Genomic DNA, 20,588 nt, shown 5'->3' on the forward strand with positions numbered 1-20,588 from the left:
GAAATGTCACCAAGTTTGTTGCTATGCATTAGTAAGGGTTCTCTAAATTTGTGAGACTTCCCCTTGAATTTTCTCTCATCTGTCATTTTTTTTTTTTTTTAAGGTTTGAGAGAGCAACAGTGTGTGTACAGGAGCAGGGGAGGGTCAGAGAGAGAATCCCAAGCAAGCTCCGCGCTGTCCGCACAGAGCTGGACGTGGGCCTCCATATCACGACCCATGAGATCATCGTGAATCGAGAGGTGGACGCTTAATTCACTGAGCCACCCAGGTGCTCCTAAACCGTAATTCCTAAACCTGCCTGTAGTTGCTACTTAAGTCACACACAACTCTATCAAGTATCACAATGTTTATTGATAGATACAAGTATATAAAATCAGGGCATGAACATGACTTGATAAATTAAGTAGACTTAATTTCAATACTATAATAAGAGGGACCAATTCAAATTCTCACCATTTGTTTCACACCCACAAAACCACTTCAAGGGCATTAATGATCTCTCAAAACTGATCAGTTTTGTGCAAGTAAACCATGTTTCTTTTAAAAAGACTTGTGCACTTGCCCAGGCTCAAGGATATTAAAATCTAGCACATAAAGCCCATTACTAGAGGTAGAAATACAGGCAATATACTATTACGGCAACAACCATCAATTACAGTTAAGAATTTTTCTGTAACAACCAAATGGATAATCAAATATTGCAACAACTCAAGTATTACTGAGCAAAGTGCATTTCTACAGTATTCAGTGTTGCTATTCAGTTTTCTAACTTAAAACAGCCTATGATAACTGGCAGCAAAGAAGGTCCTTGCAATAGACTGCCTCTGCTTGAGAACTTATGATGTAATTATTGCATGCTGCTAATATACTATCTAAACATTAAAGATACTCCTAAAATATTTGATGGTAGACTATGATTAAGACATTACACTACAAAAAAACCTTATGCAGAAGGAAATCCTAACTGACGTGCTTCTGCTTTAAATATTGTGAAAACATTACAGCGGAATGAATTTTCGCAGTGGTTAGGTCAAATGCAGTTACGTCATAGCAACAGTATGTTTTGCACAATTTAAGGCTTTGGCTGGTTCTTTAGTCAGCTTCTTCCTCAGATTCTTCTTCTTCAGCAGTTTCTAGCCAGGTTAGCCACTGATTCACCTGTAAATTGGTAAGTTAACAGAATTAAGCCATACTTCTGAAAGAGAAACTCAAATCCATAGTTTTGACTTCGCTCCTTTAGTGGGTTTGCTAGCTTGATCCTAAGTTTTAGGTGGTACACCCTTTATAATAACAAAAGCCTCAGAACATACTGTAAATATTACTTGGCTATTAAAGAGAATTTATTCTTTGTATTTGGGAAGCTGTTGACTTCTTGACACTACTTCCAATCACATCGTAGGCTCATTTTAGTATGGGACAGGGGCTCCTCCCAAACCTGAATTATGTTAGCAATACTGGGGAGAGAGACGAGAGAAAGATCCCTAAAAAGATTTCCAGCCCTATCCCAGAATTGCTAGCAGATTCCCCAAGGGCAGGGAGAATGATTAGCTCACAAAGCTCACCTGTGAACCTTAGGAAGAAAATACTGTAGAGACCAGTGCTTCTCAAAGCCTGATCCCCTATGAAATCAGCATGAGAATCGCCTGGACTGTGTTGTGTACCACAGACCCGCTAAATCTGATTCTCTGAAACTGGTTTTTCAACTACTCTGTAGGTGATTAATATACTGTGATTTTAGAATCCCCAGAGATATAAAGGTCTTCCCCTAGAACTAGAATTCCACTCACAGAAAATGAAGATGTGAGAAATGAGAAGCAATCTCTTCTTTACTAACATTTTTTTAAAAAGCTTAAATCCAATCTTGTGCAATCACTCAACCATTCAACCTTTGGGAGTAGCTTTACTTCTAAAAAATGTTGGGGCGCCTGGGTGGCGCAGTCGGTTAAGCGTCCGACTTCAGCCAGGTCACGATCTCGCGGTCCGTGAGTTCGAGCCCCGCGTCAGGCTCTGGGCTGATGGCTCAGAGCCTGGAGCCTGTTTCCGATTCTGTGTCTCCCTCTCTCTCTGCCCCTCCCCCGTTCATGCTCTGTCTCTGTCCCAGAAATAAATAAACGTTGAAAAAAAAATTTTTTTAAAAAATGTTAGCCGCCAACATCTTACATATGTAATCACTAGGATAGAAGCCTTACACCACTTCACAGCTTTCCCTCACTGTACTATTTTTACCAAAGCTTGTAAACATGCAGAAAGATACATACAGATAAAACTACAACTATTTTGCCTCCTGTACTTCACTAAATACTAAGTAAACTGAAAAAAGCAGACTAAATGCCTCCAACAAAAGATTTACCTGGAACAAAGCCTTGCCTTTCCCAGGAAATTCTTGGGTTATATCTTCTTTCCAAGCCAAAAAAGCTTCTTCTTCAATAATTTCCATGTCATAAAAGTGAACAAAAAAGCGGAGCAACATGCCTAAAAGATAACACACAAACCCCGTGATCTAGTGTGATGTGGAAAAAACTGCCCCACGCTCGCCACCGTCCGGCTACTGTCCTCGGCCACTCACCTTTGGGGAAGTTGCTGTTGTAGCAGTGCACCTGCAGAGCATACAGGGCACTGACTTGCAGATCAACGTGATCATGAAGGAATTTCTGCATTACTGGCTTGAAAGAAAGCAGCAGTTGTTTTTCCTGCTCTAACTGTTCTTTGGAAGGAGCAGAGGAAGAATCTGTCTCATCACTGGGTGGGTTTACTTCACTAGAAATATACTGTAAGAAGCTGCACAGAAAGAGATCTTGTCAGAACCCCAAAGCAAAATTTTCTAGCCCAAGAAAGACCATCCTTAGTCCCTTGCCTTATATTTTCTAGTAAGTAAGTGTTAATGTAACCCTGGACTTTACCTTACCTAGTCATTAAGATGTTCACAAATCCTTTATCTACATGAAGTTTGGGGGAGATGTTATCTTTAATCCATTTATATATGGTTTGAGGGGATGGATCCAACTTTATTTGCTTCAACAATTCCTTCTCCAATTTGAGGAGTGGGAATAAGAAACTCAGTCCCTTTCCTTCCAAAATCTCCAACATGCGGTCCTTATTCTGATCAATTTCTGAAGAGACAAAACCATCTACACATCAGCAGGTAGTTCATTGTAGCCAGTGGGCCTGTCTAGAAAATGGCTTTACAAATGATTTCCCAAATGTACAAGATTTATAGTAACCCAGCAAAGCAAACACTTAGTATCTGGATCAAATAAGAGCAGTTAAATCATTATCACTTTTCATAAGGTGAAATCTAACCTATGGTAATGCTTATCATTATCTGGACAAGATAATCCAGTCTGATTTGTATAGATCCACTCAAGATACTAAAGACTCTTCAGATTTTGTATTAAGAAAAAAAAATCCCCAAAATTCTCTTACCTGGGAGCATTTTCTGCATATTGACCTTGCTTTGTTGAAAAAGTTCTGTTAACCATTCTCGATCTTGTAATTTAGCTAATTGCTGAAGACAAAGTAAGAAGAGAGGAAAATGGGTGCCACTTTCCAGTGGTTGAGCTAGTTCTGAAATGCTCACCAGCTCTGAAATGATGGCACGAGCTGCAAACTGTGCTAAATATGATTTCACCAAGGGGATGTCAACCTCCAGTTTGGGGCACTGGTCCAATACGTTCAGGAAAGCCTTAGAAGGAATACACAACACAATCAACTTAGCAGTTCTCAAGCGTGAATGCAAAAAAGTTCCCCCAGAATCAGAGCAGTGTTCTCACCTGCATGAAGTTGTCACTGGTGGCTATCCCTTCCTGTTTGAGCAAACTGATCAAAGAACTTGCTTTTTCTTTATCTTCATCACTTCTATCTAGTGACAGGATAATTACTTTGCTTAACATCTCAGGAAGAAAGTGTTTAGGAGCCCTCATCTCTCTCACACCACTGACCGCTTCATTCGCGTTCCCACTATTCAGATATTCAGTCACAACAGTTTCCTGAAAAGAACACAATCCAAATCTCTTTAGTGTTTTCCTATCTCAAATAGACTCCATGAATCAGACTATGGGATTATTTGAAACTTACAGTTAGTTTAAGTAGTTCTTCCTTTGATGGTGGTGGCTTTTTACTAGTCTTGGCAGGCTTTTCCTGGATAAGTGGAGGATTAGTTTTGAGACCAAGCTGAGGTGTCTAAAAACAAACAAAAACACAGCAACATGACAAGTATGATTTAATTTTTTTAAAAGTGTGTGAAGTTATAGGAAAGACCCTAAAAAAAATCTTCAGACATCTTCATAAAATACCATAACCATAGAAAATACTATCCTACTACAGTCCATACCTGTCCCAGAGGTGGTGTTTGAGTGCGTGGTGGTTGTGCACTAGGAGGAATCATAGTTATCTGGGGTTGAAGCTTTGGCACTTGATTTTTATTCATTAAGAACGACTGAGCAGGCCTCAGGCTAATCTAGAATTGAAAACAAAACAAAGTTAACATGCAGTTGGTAAACATTAGATCCAACATCCTAAGATTAATTCAGTATATACAGACATCCTAGAATCTAGGGCGGAAGTTAGAGAATGGACCGCTGAAAAATAAGCTCCATGTTAACATAACTTCTGGCAAGAAAACTAAAGATCTGATCCACATGAAAATAATATACAGTTACAAAAATCTTGTATTTGTACTAGGATTCTCCTGGAATAAGCATCACTAAAATATTAACTAGAAAATGTCTTGTTTTATTCTTATAGTTAAGTCATTCTATATACAGAAAAACACAATTAAAATCCTGACAACCATTTTCTTTGCTTTAATTGAAGATTTTAAGAGACTTGCCCTCATATCTCATAATCTTCGCTCATAGGACGCTGGATATCCAAAGAAAGAAAAAGAAGCATAGAAAAGAAAGAATTAAAGAACTCCAGCATTAAGTCCTCTTAATAACGCGTCTTATTTATAATCATCGGGCAATAGATTTCTGAATTGACAAACTATGGCATAGAAGTAACATAGGCAAATGTACCTCATCTGCATTAAGCTGTCCTTTCTTAGAAAACCGAGGTGGCATATCCTTCGACTGTCCTTGCAGCTGGGATAAGAGTCCCTGACTCTGGTTATGGTAGAGCTGGCTTAGACCCTATTTTAGAAAGGGAGAAAAAGTCTAGATAAAAAGGGGTCCACAAATTATGGTAATCAAGTACCAAAGGGATGAGCCAAGCCATAAGGAAAGCTAAACTGAATTTGCCCAGAGAAAGTAAAGATGCAACAAGGGAAGAATAAAAATCTAGTCCTATCAAATAAAAACGCTGTGATTTTACTAATTTTAAGGATAAGCATCTCACCCAGTTTTAAGTAACTGGTCACACAGATGCTTTGGTTTAGAAAAACAAACATTACCCTAAAATATCACTTTTAAAAAAGCAAAAAATAAATCACATGTATTGGAGGATTTAATATTTGTTGCCTAAGCATTCTTACGTTTCCTTACCTGGCTTTTCATAAACTTGCCTCCCATCTCTCCAAACTGCGATTGTGTGGGAGGCATGATGTGTCCCCCATGGCCATTGAAGAGTTGATTAGAACGATGACGCCCCATGGTGGGTGAAAATCTATCCTGGATAACTCCTGGACCAGTACCAATTCCGCTACCTTAAAATACATACAGGAACAACTCTTTACAACTCTGCTACTGTTAAAACATTTAAAGCTGATTTTTTATTTTAACAAAACCACGGTTTTGTTCAAAATCACCTGGCATTTGTCCAAACATATCAGCAAGTCCTCCAAGTGGGTCCCTATCCATTTTCATCCTGGGTGGCATGAACGGTCCCTCCAGAAAGAAGTCACTTCTCATCCCTTGAGCCATAGGAGCAGGAATAAAGACTCCTAGATCCTTTAGAAATAGCGAATAAACACCTGATTCTAGACACTATTTTACATAAATAATTCTCATTTGGGGGGGAAAAAACCCTTTCAGGCTACTGGAGTGCTAATTATGCAATTTCTGTATATAATTTCTTCCCCAAATGGTAAACAAGAAACTAAAAACATTAATAAGCTCCACCAGTAAGCGGAGTCTCAAGTGTTAATAGGATCCTTGTGGTTCAATAAACTTAAAACCAACTGGATTAAAAAAACACCAGTATCTTACTTTTACTGCATCTTGACGGATTTGATTGATCGTCTTTGGTCCATTGTCAAGAAAAGCCTTGCGAGGAACCCAATGGTGTTCTCGCAACTCTACGGTATCCTTTAATTTAAAAATAGTTCCGGTAAGTTTTAATTCTAGTATGTCCAAAGAGAAGAAATCAGCTTATCAACACAGTTAAACCAGTTTTACCTGCAGCAGGAAACGAATCCTCGCTGGCAATTCCTTACTTAGCATCAAGGAGCACATTCGGGCAAAGTACTGATCCATTAAGGACTAATAGAAGAGAAAAATACTTCACTAAAACATGTTATGACAAAAGTGTACTATTTAAGGCTTTTAAGACTTCTCACGTTATAATCAAAGTTGATGGGCTAATATGATAATCCCCTGTATCACAAAAACAAGTCCTTTGATTTGAAGAAAATTAACACAAGCTACTTAATAACATACCTTGGCTCGTTCATGGTCTAATCTAGGTCCCACTGTCCTCATTATCTGACAGAGGCACTCCAAATCCTCTCCCATATCTTTGAGTTGGACTCTCTTCTTCTTTTCCAAAAGCTACCAAAAAGAAATGCCAATGTGTTGACAAAATCTTATTTAAATTGTAACACTTTTCTACCTGTATTTTACAAAACACACTGCATACTTCAAGTCACCATTTATAACATTTAACTAGCAGTTTTGCTGACCATTCTGAAATATTAAACTAACCGACCAACATTCTCAGATAGTACAAAGTAATTATAATTGACCCCTCTCCCACAAATAATCATGTAACCAGTGATAAATCTAAGCCTACATGCACATACTTACTGTTTTGATGCACTTATGAAGGATAGATTCATGAATAAGATCAAGCTTTCCAAGTTCTCCAATGAATTTGATGTTCCCCAACATCTTGATCTTAGCAATGGCTCTCTGTTCCTCCTCCTCGGGGAGGAGGGGATTTTCACGCTTATCATAGACTGAAAATACACAACAGAAAAAAGTCAACATTCAGAATGAAATTCAATATCCCCAGTAGTACTTAGGTATCAAACATAAACTCTCACCATCAACATTTCTGGTTCGGTTTTCAAATTCATCTTGTAATTTGGAAATTAGGAGGCGTCTGAATGTCTATTGGAAACAAAGACATTTGGCAGGTTTTGTTAAATGAAATCTTTCAAATCAACTTTGAAATAAGCAAGCAAACACTACCACTTACTGTGCTTTGCTTCTGTCCTGGTTGACCCTCTGCTGCTGGGCCATCAAAGTTTGGTGCATCTTCTGCCAATCGCAGACATAGCTGAGCATACAGTGAGCTATACTTTGGCTCTTCTAGGGCTTTGTCCACAATCTATAGAAAATGGCATTTTTCTTTTTTTTAAATAGGATAACCTTCTGAAAGTACCCTTCCTTTAACTTAATACTTCCTTATAAGCCTTAAGGATCTTAAACCTCCTAACTTTACTGACAAACTCTGCCTCATTTACCTTATGCATATAAAATGATTATTAGCACACAGCCTGACAAATACAAGCACTTAAACACTAGCTGCAACACGGTACCAAAAAAGTCCAACTATACAGATCTCTTACAAGTAAAGCCCCCCCACCCCCTCCAAGAGTTAAAAATATCTTGGATACTGAAACTATAAACAGACACTGAAATCTTATTATCAACTATCATACAATTCATTTCCAAGACCAAAATAAGTTTTCCACAGAAAGAAAAACACAAAAAATGTGAATAGCCTGTGCTTAGCCCATTTAACTCTCCAAGCATTGTATGAACAATTTACAAATTCACCTTTTAGGACAAAGGACAACCACACTTGGGGTAAGCACTGTGTAATGTATGAAATTAGCAAATCTGTTGTGTATGTGAAACTAGTATGAAATTGTATGTCACACTATACTTCAACATGAAAAGTAAAAACCCACCTCTTAAATCTGATGCCATTAAAAGTTGGTTATTTTTAAAATCACCATCACAATTCAATAAACACGTAGCTCACGCCTCCAAGTTTTAAGCAACAATGTAATGTACAGAAAACTTGGGTGTGTTAACTATTTTACTCTCCCTTTCAGCTAAGCCAATTTTTAACTTACCAGCAGTATGACCCCTTTAAGGATGAGTTTAGACTCTACACCCACATTGAGGAGCTCAAGGCATAGCTTGTCAAACTTTTCAGGAGTAAGCTTATTTAGTATGCTGGGGAGAAAGGAATCATACTAAGTGTCAGGCAACACACAAAAAATTAGAGTTGAAAAACAACTTTGAGATTAATTTTTTCTTCAAGACCCATCTTACCCGTATAACCAAAGGTATGTTAAAATAAAGCTGTTATTCAGGTAATATCTGTACCTGCTTCGGGGTCCCCAGCTGTTTGACAAATCTCACTACCTCAAAAGTCAGAGCAAGAATCTTATTAAGGCTAAAATCCAGGAACTAAGACCAGTGTGTTCCATGCTTCTTCAGTGGGTTACACATCAGGCATGGGAAATAACAGGACAAAAAGGCTTATGTATTTTAACTCAATGACCACAAGCAACCCTTAAGCCTCAAAATAGCCAACATGCTGCTCTTCAGTTTAAGATAAAACTGCCAACACTGGCATTCGTTAAAATACACACTTTGGACGTGAACATTGCCTTCTAAGTAATACAGCCTACACACGAGACAAACCCAGCCAACCCATTCTTTTTCCCTCGTTTTAGTGAAAGAACAAAGCAGATCTATAAACTTACCCTCTTACTTTCCTGAAGATTGCATCATGTCGTTCTTTTTCATTTGCGGAGTTGTTTGCTGCGGAGTTGTCATCTCGTCTAGTGCTTCGTGCAGGAATCCATTTCTGAGCGTTTTGCCCTGGGGTTTTCCCCAGGAACTCGCTAGTAAAAATTTATAAGATTCCTAATTAAGATGATTTAAAACCTAGCACAGTCACTTATCAAATGTCATCCCACTCGGATATCTTTCTAAATAGAGTAAGCAGTTTACATGTTTTCAGTTTCCCTTACAACTAAGCAACTCGCAATCAATGCTTCTCAAATTCAGAATCACCTGAAGGGCTCATTAAAAGAGATTGCTGGGCCCACCCGCAGTTTCTGTTTTAGTGGGTCTGGGGTAGGACTAGATAATTTGCATTTTTAATAAACTCCCAGGTGATGCCAATCCTGGTGGTTCTAGGAGTCACACCTTGAGAACCAACATTTTCTAATGTTGTGTGACCATGTTCCTTGCATGCATACAGCTCTACCACTAATTAGTACAAGTAACTGCTGATAATAGTAATTGTTGATTTCTGAACATTAATGAAAACAATCCAAAGAGCTAAGGATAAAGAGCAGTTCGAGAGCCCTAATTCAGGTAATGTAGCAAAAAGGATAATTAAGAGCTGATATTCTAAGACATGTAGCAGAAACCATGCCCAGTATGATTAAGATTCTCGATATCTATAACTACATCGTTATATGTGTGAAATACTATTAAACTAAATCTGTTCTATGGCAACTCATGGCTTCTACACACTTACTATACCTGTTGCCAGCAGTCTTGGGATAGTGCTGAGGTGCACCCCTACTTCCTCCTCCGCCCGAAGAAGCACTATTTAAAAGAAAAACTTCTTTAAAAATCCATATGCCACCTGTCTCACTTAAAAGGGCTAAAGGGTCTCTGTAAGTATTCTGTATTTCAGAAATTACACTACAGACGAAGAGGAAACTGGGCCTAAAGGAAAGTCAAATCACTGACAACTACTCTTCAGAGGACAAACAAAAAGATAATGAGAAGTGAAGAACTTAAAAAAAATGTACGTGGCACATTATACATTGAACTTGCAGCATATTAAGTCAGAATTACTTAGCGTGGGGATTCTTTTGATTTTGCGATTGGTCTCTTGGTAACAACTGCCAAAAATAAATCTCCACATACCTGAAACGAGAAGCACCCCCTTCTGCGATCGCACTCTCCACTTTGGCGGCTTGACAACGAAGAATCTTCAAAAGAATAATATTAATGGATGGGGTGGGGAGGGAAGAGGATGGGAGAAATGAAAAACCTAGAATGAGAAAGAGTACCAAAATTAGACACTGCTAACACACAAATCTATAAAGTTTCCTTCAATTAGAATTTATTTCAGATCCTGGCACTGCAGTTAACTGAACTTTGACTGCATTGCAGATCTCCTAAGACTAAAATAGAACGTACTCAAACACAAGTGGACGATTATTTTGCTTAGCCACCTGGAAATTCCCTTATGTTCAAAGATGCAAAGAACCTTCACAGAAATACAAGAGACAGCATTTCAACTGTGAACAACGAATCTTTGAAAAAGCCACATTCTACTTTCTTGAAAGCTGAGCACCGACATCAAGAACAGAAAACCTAACTTATCGCACGGGCACATTATGTGGAAAATATCCTAAGTTTGCACTGCCTCGACGACGAGCCCAGCGGGCCGAATAAGACCTGACTAAAGGCTGTTTAGCAGTTTTCCTTCACTGTCCGTTCTTTTAACCCCTCCGCACACAGGGCATCCAGGAAGATGCGAGAGGGACATGGGTGTACGGTGGCTGGCACTCAGCAGGCGGAAGACACCGGCAACAACATGGCAGCAGGAACCTCCGCCCCATTTTTTCCCTTCCTGGGAACAAAAGAGCAGTGGATTCCTCCCACCCAGGCTGGAGTTAGGGAAGTGCTTCCGACAGCCTCCCCTCGAAGCCGCTGGGGGCAAGCCTCGGCGGGGAGGAGCGGAGGCCGCCCCCGCCGGCCCAGCGCCCGGCTCTTTGTTCTCCAGGCAGGAAGGCGGCCTCCTTCCCACCCGCCGCCTCCGAGCGGGCCCCCTCCCTCCGCATAAATCCCCGAGGGACTGACAGCCGCTTCTCCGTTCCCTTCCCTGCTGACAAAAAGACGCAAATCCTAGTTTCCTCTACCCTCGCCGGTCCCAGGCGGGGCCCGCTCCCCGCCGGCACCGGAGCCTCACATACCGCCTCCCCGCCGGGAGGACGGACTCCGGGACTCCTACGCCTCGGCTGGTCCCGCGCCAACGGCCGGGCCCTCCCCGCCGGCCTGCACGTCGCTCCCCGCCGGGGCGCGCGTGGCCCCGCCACGCTCTCTCCCTCCGAGCACACCAGCGCCTCGGCCCGCCCTGACCCCGGCCACCGACAGCCACGATGACGGCCGGGGGACGCCACGGCTCCCGGTTTCCTTCTACTCCATCAGCAACGGGAAAGGAGAACAAAGGAGAAGAATTTCTAGGTGCCCGGAGCGCGGAAAACACGCTAACAAGGGCCGCCCCGCCCGGCTCCGCCTGCGGCCGCCATTTTGTACCGCTCGAGAAGAAGCGGCCAGGGGACGGCGGCCATTTTAGAGCGCTCTACTCGGCGGCGGCGGCTCCACTCACCTTCACCGAGAACTCAGCAGCTGCCGCCGCAGCTGCCTCCTCAGGATCCGGTCGTCGGGGACAGGGAAGGGAGGGGGAAGGGGAACGGAAAACAAAAAAGGGGGAGGGAAGGGGGAGGAAGGAGTCGGGAACGACTTGAAACTCTCAGCTCAGAGGAGTCGCTGCCGCAGCCACCACCCGGTACTCGCCGCCACCTCCATAGAGCTCCGACTCGCTGCTGGCGCTGAGGCGTGTCTGAAGCCGAACTTATCACTCTGGAGCAGCCGAACCCACCAGAGCCGCCCCGAATGGCTCCTTCGTCACCCAATCAGCAGTCTGGTTGCACTCTACCACCAATCCGCGTAGAGCGGTGGGGAGGAGTCACAGGGCCAAGCTCGGTTGTGGCGCAGCCCCGCCGCAGTGCGCAAAGCCATATTCGCGAAGGCTCTGAGACCAAGCCAGTGGCGTAAGGGGAGCTGAGTACCGTGGAGATGCGGGCCACTTGCGTAAAGTCGGAGAGCCCTTCTGCGTCTGCGTTGGTGTGGCTGTCTCATCTTCCTCCTCTTTGTTCCCTGACTCTACCCTTGCTCGAGTTGTGTAGCCCTCTTCCCCTCTACCTCGTGTTGTCACCGGGAATATGGGGGTGGAACTCACTTCTCCCCTACCCTACCCGATTCCGGTCCGTGGCGAGTCAGAGCACTGATCTTTCCTGGCGCCCCCAAGGAGCCTTGATTTCCCCCCCGCAGCCCCGGCTTCTCCGGGACCGGCCTATAGGGTTGAGGCCTGGCGCCCCCGGGGCGCAGTGCCTGGAATAACTATTGGTCTCCAGGTGCTCAGCTACGGCCTCCTTAGGTCGGGGAGGCGGGAGGATAGGTTCAGGAGACAAGAGGATGCACCCAGATGCGTAAAGAAGACTTCATTCAGCCTCTCTTTTATTCTACCCCCTGCAAAGTGAATGAGGGATAAAAAGAAGGGGTTTACTGTCTTTGTACCTCACACGAGAAGCAGCTTTTCCCGAAGGAATGTCCGGCCAGCGGTCACAGGAATACCCAGACTATACCAGACTTCTTTGAAAGAAGTATTTGCGGAGCGCGGGCGTTTGGAGGATTTTAATTGCTAGCTCCTGATTTTTGTTTTTGGTTTTGTTTACTTGTTTTTAAGCACGTTGAAGATTGTCAGCCGTGTATTTACATTTTATGTAAGGTTCATAACAAATAGGATTAGGCTTTTCAAAGCATCAGGATGAACTATTTATACTTCTCAGGTAATATTTTTAAGGAGGGCTACCGGAAAATGAAGTGTTCCATCGTTTGCGACATTTCAGCTACAAAAAAAAATGGAGTCCTGGCTATGCAAAAATGGAGTCATGTTTCCATGTACTTAGAAGAAATTTCCCCATCTTCATTTTGAACATGCAGTTCTCGACACAATGTATATCAAGAGCAAGAAACTGTGTTTTAACATGCATGTCTTTTAAAGAGTGTCCAATAAAGGACTGGATTTTCACAGACCAGACATGTTTGACAGGTCAAAACAGCTCTTGGTGTTGAAAGCACCTAGTCCGTAATATAGTCTTCACGAAAGTTGCAGTTTGTCCTAGGACGTTTAAACCTGCTAATAGAAGGGTGTGGTGTGGCTCTGAAGATTTCTAACACAATTCCAGCATCTTTAGATCTTTGACATATATCAGGCTGATCATTATCCCTCATTCTTTTACTAGTTATTTGTTATTAAGTCAATTTCACTTGACCTTTATCTTTAACAATTGGAAAAGATCTCACTCTTGGAGTTAGTTACATGTGAAAAAAAAAAACAACATTTTGGGAAAGGAGGAAAATTGTGTATCAAATACAAGAAATTGTGTTTCAAATACTTTGTAATTTCAGGACCCTGTAGCTTCAAAATAACACCAGAACAATATTTCTTTATAATATTGTTATAGGGCTTTACAGGTTTGCAAAAGGGCTTTTCATATTTGTGGTACTTTTTTACATAACTGGTTTACATTCTTCATGACTGATAATACATTAATCTAAAGGAATAGTGTTCAACAACACTATTCTAGTCTAGATTTCAAAGAGAGTATTTACTGAGCCCTAACACCCGGATGGTCTTTTGAGGAAACTGAAACTCAATAATTAAAAATAAAGGTTTTACTTAATCTTTGGTAATTGTGAACTCCTCTGCTATGGACTTTGCAAGTATGAATGTATGTGAGAAACTTGGCTGGGAGAAAGTAACGCAACTAAGAAGGTGAAAATATGGATAAAACGTGATCATAATTACCTTTCAATCAGTAGGAGAGATTCACAATTTTGAAATGTTTCCATCACATCATGGATGTGTGAAAATTCAAGTCATTATCTGGATTTTAACTTTTAGTTTATAGAAAATTGAATTTTAAATACACCCACTTCAATATGCTAGTTTTCACATTTCCATTTTATGTCAGTTTTCTATAAGATTGAAAAACAGAGTCCTGACTGACTTGTTAACTAATATATTTTTGCATTCTTTTAACTAGCCATGTCAAATGCTGGTTATTATTCTAACACATACAACTCCTGGAGCATCTGCTACCCTCTTTGTGCTTCCAGATTCCCTAATCATACATCTCTAGCTCAAATCCCTAACTTCAGTTCTGAATTTCCAATAGCCTATTATTAATCAGAGATGCAAACTTGCAGCCATATTGTATTTGGGCCACACAGTAATTTTAAACATTTGAATTAGTTGACATTTACATTTTTGAAGATTTTTACACAGAAATCTAGATTTCTATCTTTTTATGAAAAATCTTCAAACATGGCAATACTGGGATTGAATTTCCAACAGGGCAACATTTAAGTATAGCTGAGTAGCCACTGCCTCATTTATGTTTTCTCTTCATTTCACTACAGTTAAATCTGATTTGATCTACTCATTTATATTTCTGCCTGGCCTCTATGCCAGTTTACTTTTTTGAGTTATTTGTTCAAACTCAAACAATTCAGTATGTAACTAACTGATCATTTTCCTATTATAAAGAAAAGGCGTCAGACTGGTTCAACTATCTTCTCTTACTGTGTAATGTTGGCCAAATTATTTAACTGCTCTCTTTTTTTTAGTTTTTAAATCTGTAAAATGGGAATAATAGTAGTTATAGAGTTGTACAGATTAAATGACATAATGTTTGTAAAGCACACAGCCTAGACCCTGACAATTAATTTCTGTTACCATAGTATCAATAATATTGATCAACCGTTTGACAACTGCTCTAGTTTTGCTAAGGATTCTACTAGAATTTATACTAGAAATTTGACTCTACATTTTCTCCTTCCTTTTGATCAGGTTTAATATTCAGTCAGTTACTAAGTCCTAGTGTTACTTCCCTCTAAATCATCTTTTTCCCTACAGTGTCATTGCATACATCCTAATCTAGGCCTTAGTATCTTAGGCTCCTAGTCTTTTCGTATCTTAGTCTCCTAGTCTTTTCCCTCTACTCTGTATACACATTAGTCCTCCTTAAAACACTTTTTTTCCCCCACAACATATTATCCATGCTCAAGAATATTAGTGCTTCATTGTTTTCTACATCAGGTGACCTCAACCTTGGCTGCACAGTAGAATCACCTGAGGACCTTTTATTTATTTTAAGGTTTTATTTTTAAGTAATCTCAATACCCAACGTGGGGTACGAACTCATGAACCTGAGATCAAGAGTCACACACTCTAGTGAGGCACCCCGCTGAGGACCAGGACTTTAAAACAATGTCCGGGCTGGATCCAGTTCTAGATAAATTTGGATCTCTTAGAGTCCAGGCATCAACCACTTTCAAAGCTCTCCGTGCGATTCCAATGTACAGTTAAGGTTTGAGAACTACTGTAGCAGGTCAGAGTATTACAGAAAATGATACATTTTACAGTTGGAGAAAACCCTAGGAAAAGGAAACTGCGTTCTAGAAAAGACAAAGGACTTTCCCCAAGTAGGGAAACAGGCGTTAGAAGTCAGGAATTCCAGTTCTTAACACTTTTGTCTGGCTTTCAAGCCCTTCATGTTCTGGCCCTACCATACCTCTTCTGTTGGCCTTATTTTTCACCACTCCCAGACACCCAATCTTCTGTCATAGAGCCAGTTAAGCTGGTATTGCTACCTCAAAAAAATTCACTCCCAGTGATTCTCCATAGCTTCGAATTTTGAGGCCATCCTCATTTATTGCCTCCAATTCATTCCTGAAGCACAGTTATGAGTGTATAATTGCCTTGCTCAAAAACCTCAGTAAGGTCTACCACAGCAGAATAACATCTGATCTCCTTAGTTTGGCATAAAAGGCACTTTGCAATCTTATTTTAGACTACTTCCCTGTTCCTAGGCACATCCCTCTTCTATTCCTAATTATCCATATTCTCGTTCTATAGTACTCAAATTTTACTTCATTATTATTCCAGTGTTCTATAACATATGGCTAAAATTTGGAGGTCTTTGTCTACTTGGCAGAAAAAAATAAAGCCAGTGAGTTAATATACTAATGGCTAGACATGGAACTTCGGCTTAATCTCTGTTTTTAAGGAGCTCACAATCTAGACAAAAGATATGTAATCTAGCCAATTACATACAAGGGCAGGGAAGGGTAGAATCAATGCTAAACTGCGCTGCCAAGAAAAAGTGCTATAAGGTTTCATGAAGCTGTAGCCATCCTTCCTTGAGTACCAAAATGATGATTTGGGATGGTCTAAATGGGCAAAGAAAGTTCTTGAGTTGATCGGAACGCTGATGACTTTTAGTTTAAAGCTAATCAGTTTTAATTGATTAGAGTGCCGTTTTAGGGAAATTAACCTTGTGCTTGGAGTAGAATGGATTGAAAGGCAAACCTGAAGGTAGGGAAATCAGTTAGAAGGCTATGTACTGTATTATTTTTATGGGGCTTATTTTTATTTCCCTTTCAAAATCATAAGGTCCTTGAGATGGAGAACATTTCTTTTGCATTTCCAGTAGAGTTCTTTGTACCCAGCAGGAGCTGAGAAAATATTTATGCATATTATCTTGTTGACATTTATTCGTTCATTTTTCTCTTGGCTTCCATGACTTTACAGTTTCCAGGATTTCCTCCTACCTCATTGTCTCCATTACCAATTCAGCTGTCTTTACTGGCTTCTCCTCCTCTGCTTGACCTCTAAATATTAAAGTACCCAAGGATTTATTTTGGACCTTCTTCTCTTCCCTCTGACTACTTTCCCCCTAGGTAATTCACCTATCCTATGATTTTAAATACCATTTATATAATGATGATTTCTAAATTCATAACTCCATCTGATTCATCCCTTCCCCCATGCAAACTATAGATATATGTCAAATTGCCTACTGAAATTTCCCCTTGGGTATCTAATAGGCATTTCAAATTTAACATGTTCAGAATAGTTTTTTCCCCCATTGTTCATTATATGCTGGTTGCTAAAGCCAAAACCCTATGAATCACTCTTAATTCCTGTCTTTCTTCTCCCATATCCAATGCATCAAAGTTCTGCTGGCTCTATCTGCAAAGTATATCTTAAATCGGTCCATTTCTCTTGATCTACATCACTGTCACTTTAATCTAACCACCATTATCTCTAGCCTGGATTACTGCAATAGCCTCCTAACTGGTCTCTCAACTTCATCTCTTGCTCTCTAATACATTCTCTACCCAGAAGCCAGTCATCTTTTAAAAACGAAAATCAGATAACACCACTTCCATGTTTAAAACCCTTTTGATCATGGATATACGTTATATCCATAGTAAAATTCAAACTTCTCATTGTGGCCTACGTAGCTTTCCATGATCCAGCCCTTGAATATCACGCTGGCTTCATCTCCTACCATGTTCCTCCTTGTCCTTGATAGTTCAGTCACATTGGTCTTTTTCTTTTCTTCAAACATTTTAAGTTCATGCACAGCTTTCTATTCCTCAAACATGCAAAGGCTGAGGCTGCTGCTTTTTCAAGTGCTACTGTCCAAAAAGCTCTTATTCCTGTTGTTGTTTTTTTATGTGGCTGGCTCTTTTTCATAATTTAGGACTCAGCTTTATCAACTTATGGTCACCTTTTTAGAAAAGTCGATCACCCTATGTAATATCTCCCTTCCAGCCACTCTATCTTATTAGTTGATTTAATTTTTTTCATAGTCCTTATCACTATATGAAATGATTTTGCATTCTTTCTTGTATATTGTCTGCTTACTGCATTAGTATGTAAGCTCAATGACAGCATGGACTTTGTCATTTTCACTGTTACATCCCTAGATACAGTGCTTTTAGAAGAGTTTCTGGCATATAGAAAATATCAGTGAATATTTATTAAATATAAGAATATACATTCTCTCATTTGAGTGTCAGTACAAATCATGTGGATAAGTAGGGAAGGGTCATTTCTCCCATTTTATTTTTTTTTTATTTTTATTTTTTTTCAACGTTTATTTATTTTTGGGACAGAGAGAGACAGAGCATGAACGGGGGAGGGGCAGAGAGAGAGGGAGACACAGAATCGGAAACAGGCTCCGGGCTCTGAGCCATCAGCCCAGAGCCTGACTCGGGGCTCGAACTCACGGACCGTGAGATCGTGACCTGGCTGAAGTCGGACGCTTAACTGACTGCGCCACCCAGGCGCCCCTCCCCCATTTTAGAGATAGGGAAATTGAAAGGTGGCTTTTCTAATGTAATTCAGTTAGACTATAGCAGAATCTCATACTTTTCCAAGCGCACCAAGCTATTTTCTACAGCAACATGACTAACTACAATGGGGATATTCTTGTTTTTTTTTTTTTCTTTTTGGTCACTTTTGCATGTGATGTGTAAGGTGCTTAGTTTCCTGTGGCTGCTATAACAATTTGTCCCAACGTGGGTGGTTTAAGACAACATAAATTAATTTTCTCACACTTCTGGAGGCCTAAAGTCCAAAATCAAGGTGTTGGTAGGGCTGTACTCCCTATAGAGGCTCTAGAGAACGCATCTCTTGCCTTTTCCAGCTTCTGGTGGCTGTTGGCTTCTGGTTGCGTCTCTCTCTCTCCCCTGTCTTCACATTGTCTTCTCCTGTGTCACAAAAACTTTCTCTGACTTTCTCTCATGATACATATGATTGCACACAGATAATTGAGAATAAACTCCTCTCAAGATCCTCAACTTAATCTTATCTTTTTGCCACTTAAGGTAATATTCATAAGTTTCAGTTTAGGATATGGACATATGTCTTGGCGGGGAGGTGTCACTATTCAGTCCATTAAATTGCTCATAGCATTTTATCCATAACTAACTTCTTAGAATTCTATTTAACTATGATAGTTAATTTATGTGTCTGTCAACTTGCCAAAGCCTCAGTGCCCAAATACTTGGTCAAACATTCTGGATATTTCTGTCAAGGTGTTTTTTGGATGAAATTGACATTTCGATTGGTAGATTTTGAGTAAAGCAGATCACCATACATGATGTGGGTGGGCCTCATCCAATCAGTTGAAAGCCTTAATAGAAAAAGGAATAACCTCTTTCAAACAAGGAATTCTGCCAAAAGATGGTCTTTGGACTCAAACCGTAACTCTTTCCTGAGTTTCCAGCCTGCCAGCCTGCCCCATTAGATTTTGGACTCACCAAGCCTCAACAATCACATGAGCCAATTCCTTAAAATAAATCTCTCTCTATATATAAATACAAATCCTGCTGGTTCTGTTTGTCTGGAGAACCCTGACTAATATAGCAGCTACTTGGAAAACTACTGTGGCCAGGTAGAGTTGTCTTTTTGGAGAAGTTGAAATTAATCTCATTTTCTTACTTTCTCTGGAAGGTTGATGGTTAACTTAAAATGCAGGTCATTTAAAAAGAGTATCTGGTCGTAGGTAATTTTTAAAGTGCAAGTACAGATATGCAAGACATTCAAACATGCAATTACTACGGGGTGAGTTTTAAATGCCAGAAGATGGGTTATTTATGCTGTTGCTTTAGGAACTAGTATATATATGTGCTGGAGTGGAATTCATCTACTAACTTGTTTGAAAACTTAATTTGTATAATGAGAATTAGAGATATGCTATATGAATACATGTTTCTCTTTATAGATTTTTAAGTTTCTCTCATGAAGGAAGACCAATCATGATAAGTACTGAGCTTAAGGATGATGACAATAATCATAATAATAATACTTCAGAGCTGTGCAGCAGTATTTTTCTAAGTAGTCCAAAGCATTTTCTCATGTCACATCATGCTATCTTTTAGGGTGGATGGTGAGACGTAGGTAGTATTACAGTTCTATAATTCTACAGATGATGCAACTGAGGTACTCTACGATCTATATCTAGGGTCTTGCTCCTGAAGTTGCCCAAGGCAGGGTCTAGAAACCAGGATACCCAGTTCTGTGCCAAATATTCTTCCTTCTTTTTAAGTTGTTTGCCTCATTTGTTTCCTGGGCTGGGAATTCAGGATCCCTGACCCTTCTTCAGATGTAGGAGGTAAACTAGAGCTGTGTTTGTTGTGTGTTTAGATATCCTGTATTTCTAGTAATTTTGCCACAGACTGTGGTATAACCCTGAAGAACCACTTCAATGATGGAGAATTTCAAGGATTTGTGAATACTGTTGGGAATTCCAGCACATTTGGACTTGAGTACTCTAGTACTCATCATGGCTTGCAATTTTAGACTAAAAATATTAGTGAACATGGGAAAGATATGAGAAAATGAGAAATGGGAAAGTTTTGTGATACCAAGTAAAGGAGTTTCTTTTTCCTAGGTTTATTCATCCATTGAGAGAGAGAGAGAGAGAGAGAGAGAGAGAGAGAGAGAGAGAGAGAGGGAGTGAGCACAGGAGGGGCAGGGAGAAAAGGGAGAGAGTCCCAAGCAGGCTCCCCACTCTCAGCAAGGAGCCCTATGTGGGGTTCAAACTCACGAACTGTGAGATCATGACCTGAGCCAAAATCAAGAGTCAGATGTTCAACTGACTGAGCCACCCAGGCGCCCCAGGTGAAGGAGTTTTTATAGCATAACCAGCTATGTGCTTTTTTGAATCTTAAATTTTGGCAATGAAACTCAAATGTAGAAGAATGTTCATTTTTACCCATAAAATTATAAATTCATTACAT

General features: G+C 40.3%; 1 protein-coding gene and 1 non-coding gene across 2 annotated transcripts; both read right to left on the reverse strand.

Moving 5' to 3' along the window:
* Positions 1 to 331: 331 nt before the first annotated feature.
* On the reverse strand, positions 332 to 11,676 carry EIF4G2 (eukaryotic translation initiation factor 4 gamma 2; the record flags this gene model as incomplete). The annotated part of the gene is made up of 22 exons (XM_011286761.2): positions 332 to 1,158; positions 2,351 to 2,472; positions 2,567 to 2,778; positions 2,906 to 3,110; positions 3,424 to 3,682; positions 3,771 to 3,986; positions 4,075 to 4,179; positions 4,331 to 4,456; positions 5,016 to 5,129; positions 5,481 to 5,641; positions 5,744 to 5,885; positions 6,144 to 6,242; positions 6,333 to 6,416; positions 6,594 to 6,704; positions 6,960 to 7,111; positions 7,199 to 7,265; positions 7,354 to 7,485; positions 8,240 to 8,342; positions 8,879 to 9,019; positions 9,669 to 9,734; positions 10,062 to 10,126; positions 11,533 to 11,676. Coding segments are annotated over 22 exons (2,892 nt in total), but the record flags the coding sequence as incomplete, so codon positions are not given.
* Positions 4,825 to 4,963, reverse strand: LOC111556866. Its single transcript, XR_002736582.1, has one exon. It is a non-coding gene; the product is annotated as a small nucleolar RNA SNORD97 (small nucleolar RNA).
* Positions 11,677 to 20,588: the final 8,912 nt, after the last annotated feature.

Source organism: Felis catus, chromosome D1 (assembly GCF_018350175.1).
Source record: "Felis catus isolate Fca126 chromosome D1, F.catus_Fca126_mat1.0, whole genome shotgun sequence".
In the NCBI taxonomy this organism is placed as follows: Eukaryota; Metazoa; Chordata; class Mammalia; order Carnivora; family Felidae; genus Felis; species Felis catus.